The 25273-nt window shown below is 33.3% G+C and overlaps 5 protein-coding genes and 1 long non-coding RNA gene across 7 annotated transcripts; 5 read left to right on the top strand and 1 right to left on the bottom strand.

Annotated features, from left to right (window-relative positions):
- Positions 1-2606: 2606 nt before the first annotated feature.
- On the top strand, positions 2607-6030 carry LOC141686503 (uncharacterized). Its single transcript, XM_074491536.1, has 2 exons — positions 2607-3884; positions 5710-6030. The coding sequence occupies exons 1-2, from the start codon at positions 2607-2609 to the stop codon at positions 6028-6030; spliced, it is 1599 nt and encodes a 532-aa protein (XP_074347637.1).
- LOC141683427 (putative casein kinase II subunit beta-4) lies at positions 4906-10008 on the top strand. Of its 2 annotated transcripts, none has more exons than XM_074488145.1 (7): positions 4906-4994; positions 5657-5940; positions 6686-6891; positions 8265-8483; positions 8787-8896; positions 8984-9149; positions 9437-10008. In XM_074488145.1, exons 3-7 carry the CDS (start codon positions 6720-6722, stop codon positions 9565-9567), a joined length of 798 nt encoding a protein of 265 aa, XP_074344246.1. In that variant the 5' UTR covers positions 4906-4994; positions 5657-5940; positions 6686-6719; the 3' UTR covers positions 9568-10008. The 2 variants fall into 2 exon arrangements, with proteins under 2 accessions (XP_074344246.1, XP_074344245.1); XM_074488144.1 differs by lacking the exon at positions 4906-4994 and having other exon boundaries at positions 5070-5678; positions 5762-5955.
- Positions 10009-10864: 856 nt separating this feature from the next.
- Positions 10865-12500, top strand: LOC141684356 (uncharacterized). Its single transcript, XM_074489281.1, has 2 exons — positions 10865-11004; positions 11746-12500. Exon 2 carries the CDS (start codon positions 11774-11776, stop codon positions 12158-12160), a length of 387 nt encoding a protein of 128 aa, XP_074345382.1. The 5' UTR covers positions 10865-11004; positions 11746-11773; the 3' UTR covers positions 12161-12500.
- Positions 12501-13116: 616 nt separating this feature from the next.
- On the top strand, positions 13117-16793 carry LOC141686504 (uncharacterized). Its single transcript, XM_074491537.1, has 2 exons — positions 13117-13206; positions 16059-16793. Exons 1-2 carry the CDS (start codon positions 13117-13119, stop codon positions 16791-16793), a joined length of 825 nt encoding a protein of 274 aa, XP_074347638.1.
- Positions 16794-18160: 1367 nt separating this feature from the next.
- On the bottom strand, positions 18161-19916 carry LOC141686803 (uncharacterized). The gene is made up of 2 exons (XR_012560810.1): positions 19305-19916; positions 18161-18371 (listed from the first exon to the last, which is right to left on the bottom strand). It is a non-coding gene; the product is annotated as an uncharacterized LOC141686803 (long non-coding RNA).
- Positions 19917-24264: 4348 nt separating this feature from the next.
- On the top strand, positions 24265-25065 carry LOC141686505 (BURP domain protein USPL1-like). Its single transcript, XM_074491538.1, has one exon. It carries the CDS (start codon positions 24265-24267, stop codon positions 25063-25065), a length of 801 nt encoding a protein of 266 aa, XP_074347639.1.
- Positions 25066-25273: the final 208 nt, after the last annotated feature.

The raw sequence follows: 25273 nt of genomic DNA on the forward strand, positions 1-25273 counted from the left end.
TTCAGGATCTTATGTTCAGGCAAATATCTGAGCGGACACAGGATGTTCTTCCTGATGTTTCCCGTTATACTGACCAGTGTTGTGATTTTGTCAGAGCCTACACATTACATGGCTTTGATGAGATGCCTGTGGAGGTTCGTAGAGCTAGGCAGTTGGAGGAGAGGCAACAACCGGCCTGTCGAGGTAGACGCGGCGGTGGACGAGCTGCTGGTGGTAGGCGAGCTAGGGTTTTGGTTGACGATGATCCTGTTGCTGCAGAGCTTGGAGCTGACGGTATTCCATTACATTCTGATTCTCATGATGTGCCCGAGTCATCTACTCATGTTCGTACTGATCCTATGGCTACGGATCTTGGCGATGATCGGGATCCTCCTATACGTGATTCTGTTGCTCAAACTATTTCTGTTCATGTGCCGAGATCATCTACTCGTGTCCAGCATGATTCTCAGATTCTGGATAGGTATGGATATGTTCTTCTTTTTTATCCTGGCTTGACTTCTACTCCCGAGCAGCCTCGTACCGAGGACCCTTCCACAGAGCAGGCTCATACCGAGGATCCTTCCACTGAGCAGCCTCCTCCTCTGCATCGTTCTCACATGCCTACTGAGCATGTATCTATGGAGAAATTCCATCATTCAGTCTCCATGTTACACCTACACCTCCAACTGATCCTGATGCCGGTACGAATGTCACTTCTTCACAGAGTACCCAGGACCAGAGTTCCCAGGACTATCCCGGGAAGTATGATCATTTCTACACTTCTAGGATAAACGATGTTCAAAGAGAACTGTTAATCCTCCAAACTGTGGAACAGATGGGTAGAAGTGCTCGAAGAAATGAGGGTAAGCTTAACTTTAAGTTCTTAAGTGTGTGTGTTTAATTGTGTATGTTTAGTATGCATCTTAATTGTAACTTTAAGTGTTGAATTGTGTGTTATTTGTCGAATGTAACTTCTATTTTATACTGTATATTTATAAAATTCATTTTTTATGTAGATGATGGACTGGATTGTGGATCATAGCTACTATGCGGATATTGAAAAATGCAGATGATGTAGTTCCTTGTGCTTATTTTCACTATTTGTAGGACTTTACTTTTGAAATCTTGTAAAAACAAAGACTTGGAGATACTGTGTTGTTTATTTGGCTCAAATTTTATATTGATTTTAGTTTGTTTTGTATTTCATTTGTATTAAATTTTATTGATTGTGTTATATTACTGTATTTCGTAATGTACTTTGTATTGTAGTTCGTGTTGTAGGTTGTATTTGGTTAAGAAATTTTATTAAGCAATTTTATTTTAACAAAATAGGGCTTTCCGATTTTTTTAAATAGAACAATATAAAAAAAAACGGCAGATAAAACCACGTTTTGGTAGATGTATGGCAAAACGGAACATCACATTCCGTTTTACCTCTTTTAAAAAAAATTATACTAAACTGTTTCATCATGTTCCGTTTTGCCATACATCTACCAATAATAGGACACTAAAAAACGTTTTTATGTATAAAAAACAAAACGGTTGATCGTCCTCCGTTTTACATGTTTTACATGTTTTAGATATAAAACGGAAGTTCATGTTCCGTTTAACCGTTTTTAAAAAGCATACTCTAACGTCTCATTGTGTGCCGTTTTATTTGTTTAAAAAAATAGCATAATGGTGGACGAAGTTCCGTTTTGCATTATTATTGCAAATGTAACAGACGCACACAACTGTCTGTTGTGTCTCTCACTTTGCAAACACAAGTGTCTTCTGCTTCTTACTTTGCAAACCTAAAATTCAAATATCAAGATAAAATTATATATATATATATATATATATTTAATAAAATTCTTACAGATTTATTATTGGCTTTGGGTTCGTGATCTGGAGCACAATCAGTGACGGTGATTGCGTGGATTTATACCGATGGTAATATACGATAAACGCAATTAGAGGGTTACGTATATGATAAACCGATTTCTAAGCAAGTAAGACTCGATTCTAGTATGAATTTTAATAATTTGCGTGACGTATTATTTTTGAAATTGAAAATTGATAAGAGTTTGTATGATTTTAAGTTGTGTTATTGATGGAAAAATTTCAATGATATGAAATTTGGTATTATTCCGGTTGATGATGATGATGATGTTGAGATGATGTTTGGAATTATTGTTTCGAATGGACCTCCTTTCTTTGTTGAAATTTATTTACAAAAAAATTCAACTTGTCCATTGATTGAAACAAGTACAAGAGTTGTGGAAACTAGTTCGAGAGTTTCCGAGAGGAGTGGTAGTAGGGGTTTTGATTGTCAAACTACTAGTAGTATGTATGTTGGTGGTGATACGGTTAGTAGTAGAAGTTTGAATGCTTATGATGTTGTTGATTCGGCTTTGATTACACGGGATGATACATTGGAGCCAATGTAGTTGAGGGAGGGGATGATATTCGACTCAAAAAAAATGTTGATGCATACGGTTAGAGACTTTCATATCTGGAATCATCAAGAGATTAAGGTGGTTAGATCAAGTGATGTGTATTGGATTGTTGTTTGTAAGAATAAGGATAATGGTTGTGAATAGAGTTTAAAAGCTAGGTTACGAAAATCACTTGGAAAATTTCAAATTATGGAAACTTCGGCGCCACACACATGTTTGCGCATCATCGTTACTCAAGACCATCCTAATTTGACATCTCATGATATTCTTGAACTAGTTAAGGATCAAATCGTTGTCGATCCCATGGTTAAGGAAAAAGTGTTGATGGCCACGGTGAAAAGTATTTTTGGTTACCAACCGGGAAGAAAGAAGATTAGAGATGCGAAAAAGCTAGCAATGGATGAAGAACATGGTTCTTGGGAATGTTCATATGAGGATCTCCCCTTTTTGATGGAAGCGTTTCAATGTTTTAATATGGGAACCAAGGTTGATTGGTTTTTTAAGGAGGATGAGATAGAAGATCGTGGAAGTTTAGAGGTATTCTATCTCTTTATACTAGTATCACATACATTTTTAAATGATTTTCCATATTTGTGTAATGTTTTTGTAGTTAACGAGTATATTATGTCTTATTTGGAACATGAAGTGACATTCAAGAGACTCTTCTGGGCTTTCAAACCATGCATTGATGGATTTGAGCATTGTATGCCTGTCATACATATAGATGGGACTCACCTATACGGTCCATATTCGGGTGTACTATTGAGTGATGTGGCAGTGGATGGGTTTAGTCATATTCTTCCACTTGCATTTTTTATTGTCGAATCCGAGAATGTTTCTAGTTGGGGGTGGTTCATGGATAGATTGAGGAGGTTTGTGGTAGGTAGGAGACATGGGATTTATGTCATTTCTGATAGACATGCTGGTATTATTGCTGCTATGCAACAGATAGGATGGTGCGAGCCCCTTGACCATCATAGGTTTTGCATTAGACATTTGGCTGTAAATTTTTGTACTACACATAGGAGAAAGGGTTTGAAAAATAGGTTAGTTGAGTTGGCTTCTCAGGTGCAAGAGAAGAAGTTTGAATTTTTATGGGAACAATTGTTGATTGTGGAGTCTAGGACGGCAGAATGGTTTGAGGTTAAACCATTAAGTAAATGGTCTTTAGCATATGATGGAGGGAAACGTTGTGGCATGATGACCACCAACCATGCGAAAAGTTGGAACAACGCGATCTTTGATGCTAGAAAACTCCCGATTAATTCATTGGTTAGAGTACTATTTTTGAAGACGGTTGAGTATTTTGATGAAAGGCGTTTGGAAATTACAACCGAATTATCTAAAGGTCGATTATTTACTAATCATGCAAGCAAGAGGCTGAGTCGTTCCATTGTGCGTGCTAGGGGTCATAGTGTTAAAGTTTATGATCGAAATTCATTGTTGCTTGAAGTAGTCACTAGAAAGGTTTACCGGGGGGGGGGGGAATAAGCATACCGTTAGGATTCCCGAGTACTTGTGTTCTTGTGGGAAATGATAAACGTATCGTATTCCATGTTCTCAAGTTATAGCATGTTGCGCGCATTTGAAATTGAGTCATGAATCGTTGGTTGACGAAATCTATAGGTTAGACAATGCATCGATGGTTTATAATGGTATTTTCGAACCCATTCCGAGCAAAGGCGATTCTCGTTGGCCGACGGGTATTAATTTCCCAACCGTGATAGGACAAAGGTGTTGAGAAAAAAAAAAGGAAGAAGGAAGTCGACGGGGTATCAAAATGCGATGGATTTTCAAGCACCCAAGGGAAAAGATGAGTTGTATTAGTGATTTGTTTAGTAATAATGTTTCCTAAAAAATTGTATTGAATTAGAAGATTTTTATTACTTGTTTTAATGTATTCGTGTGTTTTTTTATTGTCAATTTAAATTATATGTTTTAATTCCATGAAATAGAAAGTTTTTATAATATTTTTATGTATTTTAGTAAAAATTTTAAAAAATTTCAGTAGCTGCTTAAAAGAACAGAAGCTGCTGAAGTTCAAAAAGCAAAAACGGAAGATTAAACTACATTTTGGTTTATATAAACAAAACGGTAGTTCGTCTTCCGTTTTAACTCTTTTAAGACCAAAGTAATAAAACGTTATTTTATAAAACGTTTTGCCTCTATAAAAAACAAATGAATTAAAACGTTTTTTTAAACCCGTTTTATATGTTCAAAAGCATAACGGCTCTTCATGTGCCGTTTTGCCTTTATTTACAATTTTCAAAAATTAAATAATATGAAACATCATTTCGTGTTCTGTTTTAAAATCATTTTAAAAATTAACAATATTTTAATAGTATTTAGTAATATTTTTTTTAAACCCCAAAACGGCAGACGAAATTCTATTTTACCTTTAAAAAAAATTCCAAACATAACACGATTTTCTGTTAAGAAGTGACATATAGGTCCGTCCTTTTCGAAAATGACGATTTGGACCATTTTAGTGACATATAAGGCCAGTATTTGCGCGTATGTAATATAAATGTCCTTTCTGCGATTCAACTATCTGTTCCATTACTTCAAAATTTCCAGGTAACTTCTCACAGTATTATATTACTTACATACTTGTATCTATCATTGAATTATCTTGTGTATGTATCTGTTTACCTGATTTCGCTGCTTGCTTTTAGCCTTTCTGTGAATGCATTTGCAATTAACCTAATTTATTGAATTGCTTTTACTCTTGTAAATTAGTTCATATTTCGCAAATTTTTCAATTTGAATTGATAGTTGTGAGTGTTTTAATACATGATGTTCGCGAAAATCTCTAGAACAAATAGGTGTCTTGTATCTTTAATATGCTGTTGTGTTACCTGTTTGATAAGTAATGGATACCTATTGTTTAAGCCTTTTAATTTAAGCCTTTTTGAGGATGAATTTTTCTGATGCCTAGGGAGTACGAACATTTGACATTTCGTAATTGAAGGTATTAGGATTTGGGAGATCATTGTTATTTAATTATTTCTGGCTAGCTTTTAAATGTAATTAGACACGTTTTCACACCTTATTTACTACCAAAGTACATTTCGTTATAGAAGTTATTAGGAGGTAGGGGATCAGTATTGCCTAATAGATTCTGGCTAGGTTTTAAATGTTAATTGGACACTTTTTCGCACCTTAATTTCTACTATCAAGTTTTTGAATTCTCACCCTCTTAGTGAAGATTTGATGTTTGAAACCTTATCAATTTTCAGAGTCATGACACGTGTTGAAGAGGTATGTGCTTAGGCTATTTATATCGTTAAAGTACATCACAGCAAATGTTGTCGATAGAAATAATGGACGAATCGTTGCATCAGCATCAACAGTAGAACATTGTATCAAGGAAAATCTTGAATGTGGTCGATCTTGCAATGCTAAAGCAGCGGTGGTTGTTGGGGAAGTGTTGGCAATGCGACTAAAGGTTGAGGGTCTTGATCAGGGACAAGAAAGAGGGATTCATGTTGTCGTGAACAAGGAAATTGCCAAGAAAGGGTTGGTAAGTTGCACCAAGGTATGGGGCATTGTCAATGCTCTTAAGAACAATGGAGTCAAACTAATTCTTGATGATGACAATAAAAATGCATAGCCATCTAGCAAGTATTAATTTTTGGACGATGTTTAATCTGTGTTCCGTGGTCAATTATAAGAAACCAAGAATATGTTTTCCGCGGTCTTTTCTCGACTATATAGAACAAAACATTCTCCAAAAATTTGTAACTGAAGTTTTGTTATAGGAAAATGCAAAAGGTCTGAAGATCCAAATAACACATGTCATGTTGCTATAACTCAATTTGTAATAGTGGACCATCCGCATTCACGTAAATTTTGTCAATAAAAACAACTCAAATTGTCATATCACATTATTTCAATTTTTCTGTAAACATATTAATATCTTATAATTTAATAGATTTTTTTTATATTTAACAAATCCAAAAAGAATACTTTTTTCTTTTTATTATATTAGTAATTATTATCATTTTGATACATTAACTAGAATCTTGGATAAAGATCTTGATTCTTGAGATGTCGTAAAAACCTAGTTACAGTCTTACTACTTGTGCCCGCCACGCCACCAGTAGATACATATGCAAATCTCCCCGGCACCAACGATCACTCTCCCCCAATCCTCTTCTCCTTTTATCTATACTTACATATACCTCTACGTATATGTACGGATAGATACCTATCCATATTACTAGATTTTGGATGGTTAGTTATTGATAACCAAGTAAAATGCATAGGAGAGGAGGTGGTGGGGAATCGAAAGCGGAAACGATGGAAGATAACAGGATGAAACAGATTAATGATGCTCTTGATAAACATTTGGAGCGATCTTCATCTCGAGGCGGAGGTGGAGCTGGAGGATTCGTTTTAAAGAATAAGGATTGGTTTTCGGTGTTTTCTGGTAGCGAGAACGAGAAGGCTTTGCTTCAGAAAAAGCTTATTGGTAATTTTATGTTTATGTTCTACTACAAATTATTTTAGCCTGTAAATTTTTCAGAAAGTAAATTATTTATTTATTTATTATATGTGATCTTGCCTCCGTCCCAATTTAGTTGACTTATTTGATTTTGGTTAAATTGATGAATTTTGTAATTCAAATTACGCATGTTATATATCCGTGGAAAGGGAAAAACCCTATCCGCGGTTAGAAAAAGCTTATATGACACTATATTTAATTATGAAAAATACATTATAAGAAAATAAAGATGATCTGTAGTTACGTGCAGTTTTTAGATCTGTGTTTGGATTATATGGTAATCATATTTGTATTTTTAGTGAATCATGTATTTGTGTTTAATGATATTTAAATTGGATTGCTGTTTAAATTGAATCTTGAATTTGGGTGGACATGAAAGAGTTGAGTCAGCTCTGTTCTTAGACTTTTTATGTATGATTTTAATGGAATGCGTCTGCTATAATAATGTTGATCTGCTCTACATTTTTCGAGAATGGAGATTATTGAGTCACAATTTGTTGTCAGGTGTCCTGTTAAACCTAATGAAAGCTATTAAGTTGTTGATTTTGTTATAAATTGAATGTCAATCCTTGGTTTTTTGGGTGGAGGTGCCGTTTAGAATTTCGGATATATACCATTATTTTGTGTACATTCTGCAGGCTTGAGATTTTCTTATGCTAGTGATAAATGTGATGCATATAATTTGAGATTACTAGGATGCTTTTACTGTTAAGATAACTTCGAGGTCCATTATCTAATGTTGACGGTTGACACCTTAAAACAAATGTACTAGGTAATTTTCTACCAATGCCTGTAATTTACGCATGCAATATGTTTGAAACAAGCAAGCACTTTTAAAGTAAATTAGGTGACATGTATCTGCTTATTGTCGTATAACTATGAGTCCTCATGACTTGGCTCATAGTCATAGAGTGGCTGCTAATATGTGATGCATCATAAAGTTGGTTCCTTAGTGGCTTCTAATTAACAGACTGATAAAAGCTAGAGGTGTCATTTTGTTTTGCAATTACTTACTAGCCTGAAAACTTTGTTAGCTTGATATTTAACTGTAAAAATGATGCAAGCTGTTATGTGATACTTCATGTTTATTGTTGTCTTCTACTATGTTTTTGTTAAGGATCTAATTTCGCACTCCATTACAATTAAGTTCCTTGCACAATGCTTTAATTGTTGTATCCGTGGCCTTCTCAATTTTCAGGACAAGACAGTAAAAAAATCAATATTTTTTTCATCGTTATGATGTGTGTGTATGTTTTGCAGCCTCTTCATTTCTTAGATATTTTAGAAATATCATCAATCATTAAAGTATTCTTTTTTCTTTATATATGCATATACATTAGAGGAATCTGAAACTGACAGTGAGGAATCATATGTTAGCGGTTTTGTTGGGGTAGACTCATCATGGATTTCTTGGTTTTGCAATTTGCGAGGAAATGAATTCTTTTGTGAAGTTGATGAGGATTACATTCAGGATGATTTTAATTTGTGCGGATTAAGCAGCCAAGTTCCATACTATGATCATGCTCTTGATCTAATTTTAGATCTCGAGTCCTCTCCTGGTAACTCCCAGCTAGACAGATTTATTAATCGATTGCAATGCATGTACATGAATAAATTTTGTTTACATTTTCTTCCAACAGCTTATTTCAAAATTATTCATTCCATATTAGACAATTGTTTTGGCAATCAGTTCTTTTATGCTTGGTTAGGTACTAGGGCATCGAAAATATAATTAAAATATTTGACAACTGTATTGACAATGTAATTTAAAACATCTATACATATAAATTATTTCTGTGTCGCATGTAAGGTAGCTTGTAGATGATGTATTTACATGTAAATCATTGCTGTGCAATATGTAGGTGAATTTTTTACAGAGGAACAACATGATTTAGTTGAAACCGCAGCTGAGATGCTATATGGTCTGATACATGTTAGATATGTATTGACAACTAAAGGGCAGGCTGCTATGGTAAGCATCATGTCCAAATTTTAGAGTAGTTGATTTATACTATAATACATTATATATCAGTATGAGGCATTGTCTGGCTAATTTCAGCTAGAGAAGTACAAGAATGCCGAGTTTGGTCGATGCCCAAGAGTTTGCTGCTCTGGACAACCCTGCTTACCTGTTGGCCAATCAGATATTCCTCGCCAGTCCACTGTAAAGATTTATTGTCCCAAGTGCGAAGATATATATGCCCCTCGATCCAGACATCAAGATAGTATCCTTGGGTTTACATATACTCACACTTATCCCTCAATGTTCTTATAAACTGACTAGTTTTAGTATATTTTTAATATCCCTGCTCCGTTCATATTTGCGTCAGGAGGAAACACACGTTATCAGTTTAATATGATACCTGTAGCTAGTTTTTGCAGTTAGACTTATTAGTTCCTCACTTGTGTTAGTTGATATTTGCTAACCACAAGATTTCTGGGGACTTGGAACAGACATCAGTCGATGATTACTCGTTATATTTTCCCACAAATTTTCTTTAACTGTATCTAGACCTCGATGGAGCCTATTTTGGGACCACATTTCCGCACCTGTTTTTAATGACTTACGAGCATCTTAAACCGCAGAAGAGATTGACAAGCTACATCCCAAGAGTATTTGGATTCAAGGTTCACAGACCATGATGCTGCAGTTATGTTACTGGCTTAATTGGAATCAAATTCTTGTGCTGCTTCTCGTAAACCCTGACATTTTCACTCATACCCTCTCGGAGAAAGGAACATAAACTACAACAGACTGAACAGTTGCCTATTTTGAAAGTTTCAGATGAAGAAGCAATTCTATTCAAATGTCTGCTGTATTTTTGCTCTGTTTTAAATTTTGGTTTGGTAATGCCTTTGTTGGCATGAAATCAATAATGATTTATCCAGAGATTAGCTTTATGAATTATGGGTATAGGTGGCTGTTTGGGGACTCAAAAAAACAGCTTATATAAGTAAAGACTCCGTTCCATTTTTGGGTGAAGTCTTTGGTAGAATAAATGATCGATTATATTTTTTGGATTTTGGGTCATTTTCTGAAATTGACAATTCTTAAAAATCAGTTTTTAATTTTCATTCTCCTCCGAGCCCACTTCTTATTTTTTTCTGAATTATGATGGTTACTTAACTTGGTTGTTTTTAGTAATTTGTATTACAAAATTGTTGTTTTTATTTTTTTCCTTTTTAATTTTATATTCATGTAATAAAATTATTAATCTGCAATTAAATGTTTTCTTAAAAAAATTTATAAATTATAATGTACCAAATACTGCCCTATGCGAATTATTCTCAAGCATCAATCTTAAGCTTAAGGGATGCAATAAAACTTTAAAAATAAAATAAAATAAAATAGATGTGTACATTTTTTTATGTGGCAGAAATTTATTAGCAGTATAGATTCTGTTAAAAGGAATTACTGAACAAATGATTTAATTATTATTTAAGCATCAAACACGAATTTAATTTATTTTAGACTTGGATTTGGGTTTTATTTTATTCTAAATTTAAATTAGAGTAACAATTTTAAAACCAGCTACTTTCAATCTTTTTTCTCATTTACTACTTTGCTCCTAAATTTAGGAGGATAACATTATAAAAGCAACTAAGAATACGTGAAACTGAAGATTATTATAAGAATGAAAAAAATGTCCCTAAGAGTATAACATATTTTTATTGTAGAGTTTTAATTTTTTATTCAAATTCTTAATTACAAAAATATTCCTATATTCAAATTATAAAATTTCTTACGTATTTAGGTCCATTAAGCTCTCATAAAAAAATCAATTTTATTTTTCTTTTAATGTATTTCAATAGAGAAAGATTTCCCTTATTAACTACGTGCATAGTGTAATTTAATGATAGAATTTATATAAATTTTTAATTAAAGTATATAGTTACATATGTACCACTACATTAAAATTAAAAAACTTGTGAATATCAAACTCTTTCGAATATCATTATGAAATCAAGAAAAATAAATTTACAAGCCAAACAGACCCTTAGTCATATTCTCTGTTCATAATTCATACTCATCGTTGCTTTAACAATCTGCAAAGCTTCAAATTGGTTCAAACTTCAAAGGTAACTTATTCTAATTTATTATTACTCATAATTATACACTTATTATATATGTATGTATATTTCATTCAGTTAGTCATGTTTGTATTTTAGGGTTTATAATTATACACTTATATATTGTATGTAAATTGTACTTGTGTTGCAGTTCTTTTTAATTCCGATTGATAGTTGTGAATGTTTTGGTATAAGATTTTTGTGAAAAGCTCTCGTAAATATCGAAACAAATGTGGATTTTGAGTTAAAGAAGTGTTGGTGCTGCGGTTGAGTTCTTGTACACCTTGCAGGAGGTCAGGAGAGTTCGACTCATGCTTGTGCGTGTGTAATCAATTAACAAAAAAATGTGGATTTTAAATCTCCTGCGTGTGCGTGTGTAATCGATTAGCAAAAAAATGTGGATTTTAAATCTCCAGGCTTAGAATGATGCTCTGTATCCAGCTCCAGCTGTTGTTTTAGTTTTTTAATTAGTAATGGATAGCTATAGTTTGGTCCGGCAGTTTGTTTTTATCGCAATCTATTAATTTTAATGTTTTAAGGGATGAATTTCTCGTGCCGGAGAAGTAGGAACATTTGACATTTCGTTTATTGGAAGTTATTAGGATATTGGAGATTATTAGTATTATTTAGTCGTTTCTGGCTAGCTACTAAATGTAATTGGATACATTTCCGCACCTTAATAGTACCAAAGTTTTTGAATTGTAATCCTTTTAGTGAAGAATTGATGTTTGAAGCCTTATCAATTTTCAGAGTGAGTACAGCATTGATATTTCGAAGGATGACAGTGTTGAAGAGGTATGTTTTGAGACTATTTATATCGTTAAAGTACATCACAGCAAATGTTGTGGATAGAAATAATGGACGGATCGTTGCATCAGCATCAACAGTAGAACATTCTATCAAGGAAAATCTTGAATGTGGTCGATCTTGTAATGCTAAAGCAGCGGTGGTTGTTGGAGAAGTGTTGGCAATGAGACTGAAGGTTGAGGGTCTTGATCAGGGACAAGAAAGAGGGATTCATGTTGACGTGAACAAGGAAATTGCCAAGAAAGGGTTGGTGAGTCGTACCAAGGTATGGGGCATTGTCAATGCTCTCAAGAACAATGGTGTAAAACTAATTCTCGATGATGACAATAATAATGCATCTCCATCGAGCAAGTATTAATGTTTGGACGATGTTCAATCTGTGTTCCGTGGTTAGCACCGGAATTATTGATGACACAATCAAGTTACTGCAAAGGCCGAGAAGAAAGCTGAGAAACTGCACCTGAAGTTTCTGAGAGATTTGGTTCAGCTGCTACAATTAAGCTTGGAAAGAGGTTCGCACCTTTGTGTTTGAGCTTTGAATTAAAAGATGACCACATAGCTAGCTAGCTGATACTTGAGAAAGTACTTGTTGTACCTTTACAAGGAAATAACGAAATAACAGAAATTATCTTGAATTCATAACTGAATGTCTGAATGAGATAAATATATGAATAGTATTATGATTCTCTATTATAGTATTTTTCCTGTTCACTATGAGTAATAGCAAAATATGTTTGAAATTAATCACTGAACGTATTAGAAGTTGTCATTATTATGTGCATTGCAGATTGTGAGTTGAGGAAGTTTGAAAATATCTTTAGAGGGTGAATCAAGTTGAAAACTTGAGTTGTTTACATTATACATTGTGTATTAGAAATAGAGTTAGTTCAATATTGGCGCCAAAAAGAGCATTCATAAAATTGTGGGCAACCTAGGCGAATCCTGGACATATGGTAGATTGTAGGCAATTGTTGTTACCGTTGCTATCTGAGCAAGCCAACCCGCAATAGGTTTCCAGTGGTCGTAAAATTTGCAGTGGCAGAAGGGAGAAGGGACGTGTATTTTCTTGATGAAACCATCTGACAGTGCAACTTTGCGAAAAGTATGGCTGCAGTTGAGCAAGAAAAGCTGCAGTTGAGCAAGAAAACTTTTCTTGAACTTGGTAATCAGCCAAGCAAATTGAACAATCGGTGCTTTCGAGTTTTGACACCCTTTAAAAGCTTCATGAGAGTTGGTGTAGTTTTCTTGATTCTAGAGGTCTTTCTGAAATTTGTTGATCTGTTTTTGTTGTGAAAGACAACATTATGAATAGCCATGGTAAAGAAGAAGTTAAATCGCCAACAAAGTGTTGGTGCAGTGGTTGAGCACGTGTTCCCCTTACGGGAGTTCACGAGTTCGACTCATGTGCGTGTGTGATTAATTATTAAGAGGGTTTATCCTCTTAACTTATCTTCTGTCGTCCCAGGTCCTGGATTCGACTCACGCTCACCCGAGAATTGAGAATAGATACTTATTTATAAGACTCGTATTAGTCAAAAAATAATAATTAAGAGGGCTTTAAAATTTCTGACTGGATCTGGATTTATGAGAAATGGAATGGTCTCATTCAGTCCAATGTGAAAGTATCCTGTTATGTTGGTCCAATAGAATGGTCCAACCAAATTTAATTCTTTCGGCCCAATTAGCCCTGCTCAAATTTTAGCTCTTTCAATTAGCTCAAATAGTAAAAAAAAATTCCTTTGTTATTTTGACAATTTTTATCACAACGTTGTAACAGTAATAGTAACTTTAATTAAAGACCATTTTTGAATATAACGCTCTTAACATCTACTTTGTCGAATAATTCTGAATTAATTTTTGTATATAATTAATTGCGGGTTTGAACATAAGTAAAAGATTAAAAAAAATTGCTCAGAGTAACACATACGAATTTTTTTTTTGTAAAATTATATTAAAAAATAAACGTTAAAAATTAGGTTGTTGGTAGAATAGACGTAAAAAACACTAAAACACCTCTAAGTCATGCAAAGGGATATTTTGTATTATTCTAAAAATCAGAAATCGACAATTATTCGGTTGAGCAACATTTTAGTTATCAATGATTAATCGGATAATCGATTGATTAATCAGATGTATTTAATAAAATATAAAAATAATTAATTTATTAAACTAAATATATAAATTTAAGAAAAAAGTACAGTGATTAATCGGATTATAAAATCAAATTAGCTAAGCATATTAGAATGATTAATGGGGTCTGTAAAAAAAAGGTGATTATTAGAACAAAGATATTTTGATTTAGGTAAATTGGCTCCCCGCTCTCTGGGCTCTCTAAATTCTCTCCTGACAAGCCAAATCCATCGATAGTCTACAGAATGGTAAACTCACTCTCTCTATGTCTCTATATCTTCTAATAATCGCCTGCTGTCTATGCATATTTGTTTTGTTTGAGGATGATGCAACTCTAAATCAATTTTACTATGTGAAGACACTTAATGTGTCTTTTTCTTGTATACCTTACAGTACGATATGCTGCAACAATTGTTTTATCCGGATCTAGACCATCTACCTTAAATGTATACTCCCTCCGTCCCACTCCGTCCCAGTGGGATATTTAAATCTGGGATGGGGGATCAGCACGCATTTTAAGGCTCACGTAAAATATGGTTCCCTTATTTCCTAAATAATTTTAAATATTTTTTTCTTTTAAATAAAAATAGGGAAAATAAATTGATAAGTCCTTGAACTATTCCTGTTTTATTCGATAGGTCCGTGAATAAAAGATTCCGTAAATCGGGTCCTTTAACTTTCAATTTTTTTTGGATCAGGTCCTTCGGTTAAAAAGATTCTGACGCCGTCATAATCTTGCTGAGGTGGCAGTGAATTTGACTAAAATTCAACAAAAAAAATGAAATTAGACACAAAAAAATAAAATGACATAAAAAATAACATTACATGCCATGCACGACTTTTAAAACGATATCTTGTAACTTAAAATCAATATAATGTCAAAATCAATATAATTTTTTAACCTAAAAATTTATTATTTTTATTAATTAATTTAATTTAATTTATACTAAAATGTTAGGTCTAACATAAATACAGCGTGAAATCTATTCCAATAATCTAAAATTCAAATACTATATCATTATAAGTGAATTGATATGTATAATTTCAATGAAAAAATAGTATTACAAAATTGAGATATCTTTAAATAAACAATTAAAATCCATTTAATTATAATAAGATTAATAAATCAGTTAAGTGTCAAATTTCCATTAACCAAAAATTACAATAAAATTCTATTTTTAAAACAAACGAACTAAAGTATTAATATTAAAATATGAGTACCGTCCTACCAATCGTTGTTTTAATAATATAATATAGATGTGTTATATCATTATTAAATTTTAAATAATTATATATCATTAGACGCATTATACAGATTTATTTTCAATTTAAGATCATAACTATCTAGATTTTTTAACCAGTTCATAGTATGAAATCCATTCATGTCATTAACTTCATAAATATTTATATATATTGTATTTTATTATCTTTTATAGTTTATTTGTTTCATAATAAAAAATAAATGTTATATAAAAATAAAATCTTAATATTAAAAGTAGCCCGCACTGATAATATGTTATGTGTATGTATATGGATAGTGGATTATGTTAAAGTCTGTATATAAACTAGTATGTTTTTTTTATTTAATTACGTTTTTCTGTCAATTTACACGTCAGCTCACGGTGTTTTAAAGTTAACTCAGAATCTTTTTAACGGAATGACGTGATTCAAAAAATATTGAAAGTTAAAGGACTTGATTTACGAAATCTTTTGTTGAGGGACCTATCGAATAAAACAGGAATAGTTCAGGGACCTATCATTTAATTTTCCCATAAAAATATAATGTTTAAATTTTTATACTGAAAAAGAAAATTTTGAAAAAATATTATAGAACTATATTTTATTATAGCCTTAAAATGCTACATCCGGTGGGATAAATGGTGGGATATAGGGAGTACCTTTATATCTACCATTAGATGCTTAATACCCCTTATGTTTTTTTATTTTTTGCCTGCACTATTTGTTTTTGCTTGTGCCTATGGAAGATTTAAGTAATTTCGTCTAAGGTTAAGATCTCCGAATATTTGAGTTCCAAGTTACTAAATTAGTGGGTGTTGGTTTGTTTTGGTAAAGATTGATATGCCACTGTGCTAACAGGGTGACAGTGATTTTTGTCTAAGAAACAGGGACTCTGGCTAGCAGAGGTGTTCAAGGTAGTATACCATGGACATGAGGAGTTAACGCCGCATAGACAGATTGGCACCATCAAAGTTAACGATGAATTAAATGAGCATTACTTGTACAAAGTAGGTAGAACAGATAAGCGTAAGCCATCAATTCGACATATGGATGAGGTTATGCTTACCGGACCTCGTATATCATCAATCTCAACTGAGAATTCCCTTACTATCGATGTTGATCTCTTTAGGGGTGCTTACAAGGACACGTTTTATATTAAAGATATCCTCAATGATGATTCGGTTAAGATATGTTACCCTTTACAAAGAAGAATCATATCGAAAGATGGTAGAGGAGAGATCGTTATTCTATATGCAATATACGATAATGCTATAGAAGCCCAACTAGAGATTAAATTGTTAGCAGATGATAACTTTACTTTGGAGGTTTATGGAGTTGTTGCTGCTAGCACAACCAAATTGGATAGCTTTGAACATATAAGTATGCTCTTTTTGAAGAAACCTGATGACAAGATAAAAGTAAGGCGTCGTAGGCTATTACCGTTGTCCAGGTCCATAGTAGCCGTGCCTTTAGAAACTGAGCTTATTGTGGACATTCACCTGCTGACCGGAGATGAGAATCATATCTTTGAAGGCACTGTCAAGTTCAAGGCTGAAAGGGGTGGTACACGTAGACAGCTTGTAGAAGGCAAAAAATGCAAGATCCTAGTAGAAGTCACTTGAAAGTGTGCTTGAGCAGCGGGGAACAAGGCAGAGATATTCTAATTGGTTCATATTGAAGGTGACTTGTTACAAATCAATTATTATTTACTTAGTGTTTCAATGAATCACTTTTGTTTGTATTTTAGGTTTCATTTTCTTGTGTACATTGCTTCAATCTTTGTTTGAAAAGTTAAGGTTGATATTTTATGATGAATAGCCTCTTTGTGAAGCCATCCGTGATTCAGCAAATTTCTAACGTTGAGTTGGTCCGTCACGGGTGGCGACGACTATAGGCGAGCAAGACTTGCGACTAGGACCCTCTACACTTAAGGGCCCCAAAAATTTCAACTCCCGTAAATATATATGAATCCCTTAAGAAAATATATATGAATTTTACATGATATATGAATCCTTTAAGAAAATATATATGAATTTTACATCATATATGTATATTAGGGCCCCATAAACTAATTCCGACTAGGGCCCCTGGAATCTCAAGGCCGGCCCTGTGGTCTGCCCTTGTAAAATGTATACGTTGTTGTTGCATTTCCTTTTTTCTTTGTTGTAGTTTCAAAGGTTGAATCGAATATCTTTGCAAAATGCCCTCTTCATGAATCATGATAATCAATTGCGGGGGCAGGGGGCAGGAGCCAGGGCCGGGGTTTGAAGGCAATGCTGGTTTAGTCCCAGGTCCTAGTAGGATGTCCAAAATAAGAGAGAGACCTATTGCTTTTGCCAGCTTCTGAAGTGTCATGTGTATTTTGTACAATAGAGCTTTTTTTACTAATCATAAATATTTTCCCCCAACTTTCTTATGATGCATTATTAATGTCAATGTTCGATTCTCTTGGAAAATGATGGCAAAGGCAAATACAACTGAGTGAATCTGTGAAGCAAAATGAAACAGAGGTTTATAGAGCGTCAAGGATCTCATTTTTCCCTTGGTCCCTCTGTTTATTTGACGCTTGATTTTTGGTGACATAGTTTAGGAGTTTTGACTGCATATTTTAAAGTATTACTTTTAATTGTGAATTGAAGTATCGATTTAACATTTTCATTCATAAAAAGAAATTTCAAAAGAGATAATTTTAAGTATCAAGTAGATGGCCGGGGAAATCTTGCTTACAAAACCATAGCGCTCGTAACCATTATCAGGAGATTTTTCTCAGGTATTTTTGTCTGTGTGTTTTTGTGTCTGATTCTTTCAATCTCTTCCTTTTTTGAGTATTATTCACTTCTAGGGATGAATCATCTTTCAGGATTTTCGGAAGGGGAGGCACGTTCCTTAGTTAGAATTAGGCTAGATGAGAAGGATAAGTTAGGGGGACACGTACGTTCTATTGAAAAAATGATTTCACAGTTGGAATATGTGACTTTTCTATACGAGGTAACTATAAAAAATACTGTTTTTTATTAAATAACATAAATATTAATTTTAAAAATTTTGATCAAAAATTTTAATCTAATAAGCATTTGTAATGTGTTATGCGTGCATCTAGAGAATGTGCAACACCCCCTCTGTGTTGTTTGCCTGACCTTGCAGCATGTCTTCTGCATTTGGAGAGTTGTTGATTCACAGTTTCCATATGTCACCTAACCCTGCAATTACTTCACTTATAAAATAAACACTTGTAAAATTAGCTGCAAAGGAAGCAAAGCATATTGTTGATAGTTGTCTTCATGCAGGCATATAAAATTGCTGCATAAGATGGATGATTAACATCGTTTCAGAATATGGTCAAGACAGTTGGTATAACAAAGGATATTAGTCATCAGGTATTGAGATGTGACGAGGTGAAATTTACTCAATTTGACATGTACAAGTCTCATGATATTTACGGTACATTTGATTGTATTGTACCTGGGAGTTGATGGCATGAAAATGGAAGCAATCACCATTTGTCACATGGATACGTTTTTGTGGAATTCAAACTTTATTTTGCTTTCGCCTTTTAGAGGCCAAACCTGGATTTCAGTGTGCCATTTCCTGGCAACAGACGAAATCGTTTGTCGTGAATTAGTCAGCTAAACGACACGACAAACGATGTTGTCAGTTGCGAGGAAATGGCATACGGGAATTCCAGGCTTGGCCTTTAAAAGGAGAAAGGAAATAAAGCGTGAATTCCACAAAGACGTATTCATGTGACAGATTGTGATTGCTTCTAGTTTCACGCTATCATCTCCCAGTAGAGGTATAATACGAGCAATTGTCCCGGGAATATTATGACACCTGTACATGGCAAATTGAGCAAATTTCACTTTGTGACATCCTGATGAGTGATGACTAATATCCTTTGTACCACCACTGTTTGCATTTTCCGGGAGAGCCAACACGGGCATAACATTTTCTCCCATCTATACATTCAACACAAATTCCATCATTGCTTCCAAGGAGAGCTAACAGAAGTGCCTCGCTCACTTGAAATCGCTGATTTGCACAACACAAGGAGCTGATCTATACCTAGATATTATTTTTCACAGAAAGAGCATGATCATGTGTAGTTGGCTAAGTTAGTGCATGTGTAGTTGTACCTGATTGTTACATAATCCTTTTCTTCGACGAGAGGGAGGCCGAGGACATGCAAAATTGGCGTTCATGCTATTCTTTCTGTTTTAGTCATTACGAGTACATTCTTGTGATTCAGTTTCATCTCAGGTTTTCTTTAAGTATTAGCCTAAAACAATTGACGTAGCTTCGTATCAGCTTGGTGAAGCAGAGTGCCTGAAACAATTGAACGGACTTGCTGTTAAGACTGCAACTGATTTTCGCTTGGTAATTCAAGGCAGTATAGATTTGAGCTGGATCATGGTTGGTTTACAGAGAAAGGAAAAAAAGGGACAATTAGTAACACTAAACCAGACATGTTAAATGATATCATACACTTAAAACATATATACTCTTATCAATAATCAATTGACAAGCAACATAGCTATCTGCACATTTCATTTGTTTTCTTTTCGTGATTTTTTCGTGCACTTCCAGTACAATTCTTGTGCACTTTAGTTTCATATCTTTTCTTTTTAAGTGGTCTTCATTTTTTGGATGACGTTACTTTTTACTAATCTAGGGCCTTCGTCAGGAGTTATAGTAAAAAACACTCCATCAATGTTATCCTCACTACATTTCTTTTCGCATTCTAAAAGCCAAACCCGGAATTCCAGTATGTCATTTTCTCACTACTGATGATATAATTTGGTTGCCCAACTCCCTGTCCGGAACTAATATCCCGTGCAGGAAATATTTAAAGATTGTAAGCTACCTCGTATGAAATATGTTTAGTACAAAATAAATATTGTAACTTAAGGTCATTACAGTGGAATTAAGGCCCCAAATGTCACTATTTGGGGTCAAATCACCCTCAATGTCACTTTTTGAATTTTTGGCCCAAATGTCACTTGAAAACGGCGTTTTGGGTGAAAGTTTTAAAAATAGACGAAAAACGCAGTCTCGTGTTGAGTTTTTCTATAACAATTTTTTTTATATTTCTTTAAATAAAAGAAAAACACAGCTTCGTTTCGTGTTTTTCTTGAAAAACGTGGTTTCAAACCGAGTTTTTGCTGAAAACGCAATTTCAGAAATTGTTTCGGTAAAAAACGCAGTCTCGTCTTGAGTTTATATATATAAAAACGGCGTTTCAAAATGAGTTTTTCGTAAAAACGCAGTTTCTAACCGAGTTTTTCTCGGGATGCAAAAAAAACGCAGATCCAAAATGAATTAATATGAAAAACTGAGATTGCGTTTTGCCCCCGTAAACAGGAATTGAAGTTGCGTTTTCAATTTTTTTTTTGAAAAAAAAAAATCAAAATGGCGTAACACCATTTTTCATTAAAAACAAAAAACTTCGTTTTGGAGTGATATTTGGGGCCAATTATTCAGAAAGTGACATTGTGGGCCATTTGTGCCCCAAAAGTGACATTTGGGCAATCACCCTTACGGTGCTAGCTTCTGAAATTGAACAAACCTGAAATCCTAAAATGATTAGAGAACGACATAATTCTATCAGATATTGATTTTAAAACATATCACATACTTTTTTTAAAACTAAATCACAGGAAAAATAATTACTAAAAAACTGCTAATCATAATCAATTCACAGTCAAATAATAGCATGAAAATTTTAAAATACTTATCCTAAGATGACACAATTAATTCATATTTAAAATGTACAAGGGAGTTTATAAATCACAAATCAACCATTAATGCGGCCGTTACAAAATATATCAATTCAAATTAATACAAATGTAATTTACCAATCCAAATTTCACAACTTTCCAATTAGGAGACCATGACTTTCACCAAAACCCACAAATTAATCAAAAAATCCACATGGAATTCATTGATATTTAATAGTTGTTGAAGCAAAAATTCTATCCACCACTAACAAGTGCACCAGAAAAACTCCGCATAGGCATGAACAACTATTACCTGCAGCTAAATCATTTTAAACAGTTAACCCAAAATATATTATAATGCAATCAATTAAAATTCAACAAGCGAAATTTTACCAACACTAATAGTTTACACTAATATATTAACATAGATATTTGAATTTTATGTTACCTTTTTGTTTAAGATAATTTTATTATTACTGGGGATTATGATTGATGACTTTGTGCCTTAATTTATAAGGAAATTTGTACCATTTTTGGAGGCTATGATTGATGGCCTATTTTCTTTTTATGACTAATAAATAGTTAGATTATATAATTTTGTGCTATCCTAAGAACTTTAATTGTCTTTTATTATTGTCATAATTGCTGATCTTTTTTTGTCCATTGTTAAAATTTAAATTTTAAACGATTTTATATTATATCTTTTAATTCTTTAATTCAAATTTTAAAATTATGCAATATATTTTTAAAACTTTTATTCTTAATTATTTGTGTACCTTTCTAGGATCATAAAAAGTGATTTTGCCACCTTAAAGAGGTTTTGTGCCATTAATGGTTTGTTATTATACCTTTTATGAGTGACTTATTGATGACATAATTTTGGCCTTTAAAATCAATCGTGTGCCAATTTGTTGTCTTTTTGTGTTTACTAAAGATTTTCTTTGGTTAGATTATACGTTTGAGCAAATATTATTTTTTCTTTTATTCTAAAATATTCTTCTTATTTATTTTGTTCTCATTTTCAGGATGTTTAGAAAAACATAAATGAGTGTTCTATTATAAGACTGTAAAGGATTCAACTAAAAACCTAGCCGCCTCCCTCCTCTCCTCTCCTAGGGTTTGTTTATTTTCAAGTAAATCAAGGGGCTTCCACAGGTTTTCTCCGGTGGAAAGTCTCAACCCTTCATTCTCTTTTGTCCTTATTAATTTCCCTTCAATAAAACCCAATTTTTTGGGTGTTTGTGTGTCTCTCCTTTTGGAGTGTGTGTTTTGTCTCTCCTTTTTGAGTGCTTTGTTATATTTTTGTTTAATTATGGTTGGGTTTATTTCGTGTTGAATCGGTTGAGAACGAGTTTATTGATATTCTTGGTGATCTGCAAAGCCTGCGTCGAATCTGGAGCGGTGTTGATTATTGCAAGAGCTCACCTTTCACAACCAAAGATTGTTCATCTTTCACGTGTTTACACTTTCGGCATGTCTATAGCTGGTATCCGGCATGTAGATAGCTGGGGTGTTTTCGGCATGTCTATAGCCGGTGTCCGGCAAGTAGATAGCTGTGGTGTCGTTTCTCCAATCTCAGTGATTGGTGTTTTTGAACATTGGGCTAACAATGATTTTTATGTGATATGGTCAATTGCGATGTCACTATTTTCAGAGATGTTGGTACAATTTGTATTGCTCGGGATGTCTTTGATTTTGTTTTTAATTTCAAGAATTTTTAAATTCTATGTGTTAAACGATCAGGAAACAAATCATCTAATTATTTTTAGTATGATATTTGTTTTACCACCTGGTTGTATCGACAGTTGGGGGTTTGTCCCGACTGTATTATATTGAAGTTAATGAAAGTTTTCTGCATTTGTTAAGACTGTAAAGTGATTAGCTATAATGAAACACGCAGTACAAGACAACTTTGCTATAATTTTAATGATATGGTTTTCTTCTCGATAATTGGAAGAGTACCAGATTTTAAAGCACATTCATATATCCAAGGAATTCAGAGTACAATGCAACTTAACCATAAATTTTGATGACACGAGCGATTTTTACCTCTATCGGAAGACACTAGTTTTTTATTAGCTGTGGACACTAGTTTTTTATTAGTTGTGTATAGAATGTTCTTTGATGAGGGCACTCTTTTTCCTCCCCGAGCCTTTTTTCCCATTTGGTTTTACTCTTGGAGATTTTAACGGCGTCTTTTTGTAGGTTATCTCTTCATACATTAAGGTATTATTATCTAACTTTCCGGGGACATCTTTGCATGACTTTTAGTTAGATGATAAGCACCTTTTGAATGAAAGATATGTTCTATCTTTATTTATTGTATTATCTATACAATTCATCAATGAATTTACTGACAAAAAAGATGTGCTCTTTTGCATGACCTTTTCTGCATGTAATTTGCATGAGTAAAGGTTGATCAAATATAGAAAACAGAAAAAAAAAATTGAGTCGTGTCAGGTGTACACAATTTTGTACAAAAAAATTGTATAGAATAGCATGACACTTGATGTGGGATGTTTTAATGGGTGTTGTTGATATAAATGCAGTGGCCCATTTCAATTAAAATCCACCACATATCATTATGTACAAAATTTTGTACATAATTCTGTACACCAGGCATTTTCCAAAAAAATTATAGAGACTCCCTGGGTACATTTAGGTTACAAGGCTAAAATGTTGTTATGGTGACCAAATATTATATCTTTATACATAATAAGCAAAGGGACTTATTATCGTGGTCTCACGAAAATAATCTGTATAATTAAAAATAGACCATTAAAATTACATCTTTTTAGAATATATATTCTTAATACAATCATAGAAAAATAATTATATTATTCTACTACTATTTAAACACCAATTGTGATGCAATATTCTAATACAATCCTAAATATAATATGATTAGAGATTTAACAAATCATAAATATTAAATTATTCTACTAATATTCAAACACCAAAATATGATACAATAATATAACAGTAGATAAAATTTGATTATATATTCTATTATATATAGCTATAATAATTCAATTACACATCTGTATCAATATTTGCATATTTGTTACAATAATATTACAATAAACTATCAAAAATAAAAATAAATATTGCAACATCATAATTAACAATATATTTATACATTAAAAGTTATAAAAATAAATTTTAAAAAATAAAAAAAATAATTTCTAAAAACCATGCTTATGGCATGGGCTATGAACTAGTATTATGAAATTCATCTACAAATACCCTTACAATCCCATTTCAAAACACAAAATCTCAAAACACTCTCCTGTTCATCATGTATCAATTTTTCTGATTGCCTTCTACTTCCTTTCCGGAAACTCTACTATCATTCCTCAGTCTAATCTCGAAAAAAATTATGATGCAATTCTTGATCAGACTTCAGCAAAACTCCAGAAATGCCCATATCGTGCTAAAATACTTGACTTGCTTGAGCCAACTCATTCAGTATCTTTCTGAAATAGAGAACTTTGAGAAAGAGGTAAGCTTAAAACTCATTAGTCAAGTGTATCATAACATTAACGGGAAAGCTAAATATGATCGTGCATCTGATTCTCTGCTAGAAAAAATAAACTATGATAATATTAATCTCACATTGTACCACTGGTATGAAGATGTTAATGAAGTTGGCAAGAGGGTGCCGTTACTTTTTACTAATCTAGGGTCTCCATCAGCTGTTTTAGTAAAAAACATTCAACCAATGTTCTTAGATCACAGTCAGATATTATGCGGTTCAGCTGTTTCAGGCGAGCACGCAATGATAAAATTTGTGATCCAACACTTGGGGGAAAATATTAAACCTGTTTCTGCTTTGCCCGGAAAATGGCAGCAATGTACAATTACTTATATGCCAAAGTTTTTAGGTCAAAAGATGGTAGGATGCCACAAAACTTATTATCTACAATTTGCCGTTTACGAGTATCACAGTGTTCCTCATAGCGTAGCTCGTATTGTCTCACTACTTGGAGAGGATGGCGTGGAAGTACAAGCCGTCACAATCTGCCACATCGATACCTCATCATGTAATCCTCACTACATTTCTTTTCGCATTCTAAAAGCCAAACCCGGAATTCCAGTATGTCATTTTCTCGCTACTGATGATATTATTTGGTTGCCCAACTCTCTGCCGGAACTAATATCCTGTGCAGGAAATATTTAAAGATTGTAAGCTACCTCCTATGAAATATGTTTTGTACAAAATAAATATTGTAACTTACGGCCATTACAGTGCTAGCTTCCGGAATATTACAACTCTTTAGACTCACAACTCTCACGAATACAAGCAGACTAATAAGATAAGGGTTTGGCTAGTGTGTGCTTAAGCACTTTTATGAATTTGGAGTGTTTTTATTGGTGGAATTGATGTA

This window comes from Apium graveolens, chromosome 9 (genome assembly GCF_009905375.1).
Source record: "Apium graveolens cultivar Ventura chromosome 9, ASM990537v1, whole genome shotgun sequence".
Lineage (NCBI taxonomy): Eukaryota > Viridiplantae > Streptophyta > Magnoliopsida > Apiales > Apiaceae > Apium > Apium graveolens.

What these genes read in the sequence shown, in the direction of transcription:
- LOC141686503 (XM_074491536.1), top strand. Translation starts at nt 2,607, where the DNA reads ATGGAAACTTCGGCGCCACACACATGTTTGCGCATCATCGTTACTCAA. An exon ending in TTGAAGTAGTCACTAGAAAG is followed by an intron (nt 3,885 to 5,709) that starts GTTTACCGGGGG and finishes ATATCGTTAAAG; the next exon opens with TACATCACAGCAAATGTTGT.
- LOC141686504 (XM_074491537.1), top strand. Translation starts at nt 13,117, where the DNA reads ATGGTAAAGAAGAAGTTAAATCGCCAACAAAGTGTTGGTGCAGTGGTT. An exon ending in AGTTCACGAGTTCGACTCAT is followed by an intron (nt 13,207 to 16,058) that starts GTGCGTGTGTGA and finishes TCTAAGAAACAG; the next exon opens with GGACTCTGGCTAGCAGAGGT.
- LOC141684356 (XM_074489281.1), top strand. Translation starts at nt 11,774, where the DNA reads ATGACAGTGTTGAAGAGGTATGTTTTGAGACTATTTATATCGTTAAAG.
- LOC141686505 (XM_074491538.1), top strand. Translation starts at nt 24,265, where the DNA reads ATGATGCAATTCTTGATCAGACTTCAGCAAAACTCCAGAAATGCCCAT.
- LOC141683427 (XM_074488145.1), top strand. Translation starts at nt 6,720, where the DNA reads ATGGAAGATAACAGGATGAAACAGATTAATGATGCTCTTGATAAACAT. An exon ending in GCTTCAGAAAAAGCTTATTG is followed by an intron (nt 6,892 to 8,264) that starts GTAATTTTATGT and finishes CATATACATTAG; the next exon opens with AGGAATCTGAAACTGACAGT. An exon ending in AGATCTCGAGTCCTCTCCTG is followed by an intron (nt 8,484 to 8,786) that starts GTAACTCCCAGC and finishes TGCAATATGTAG; the next exon opens with GTGAATTTTTTACAGAGGAA.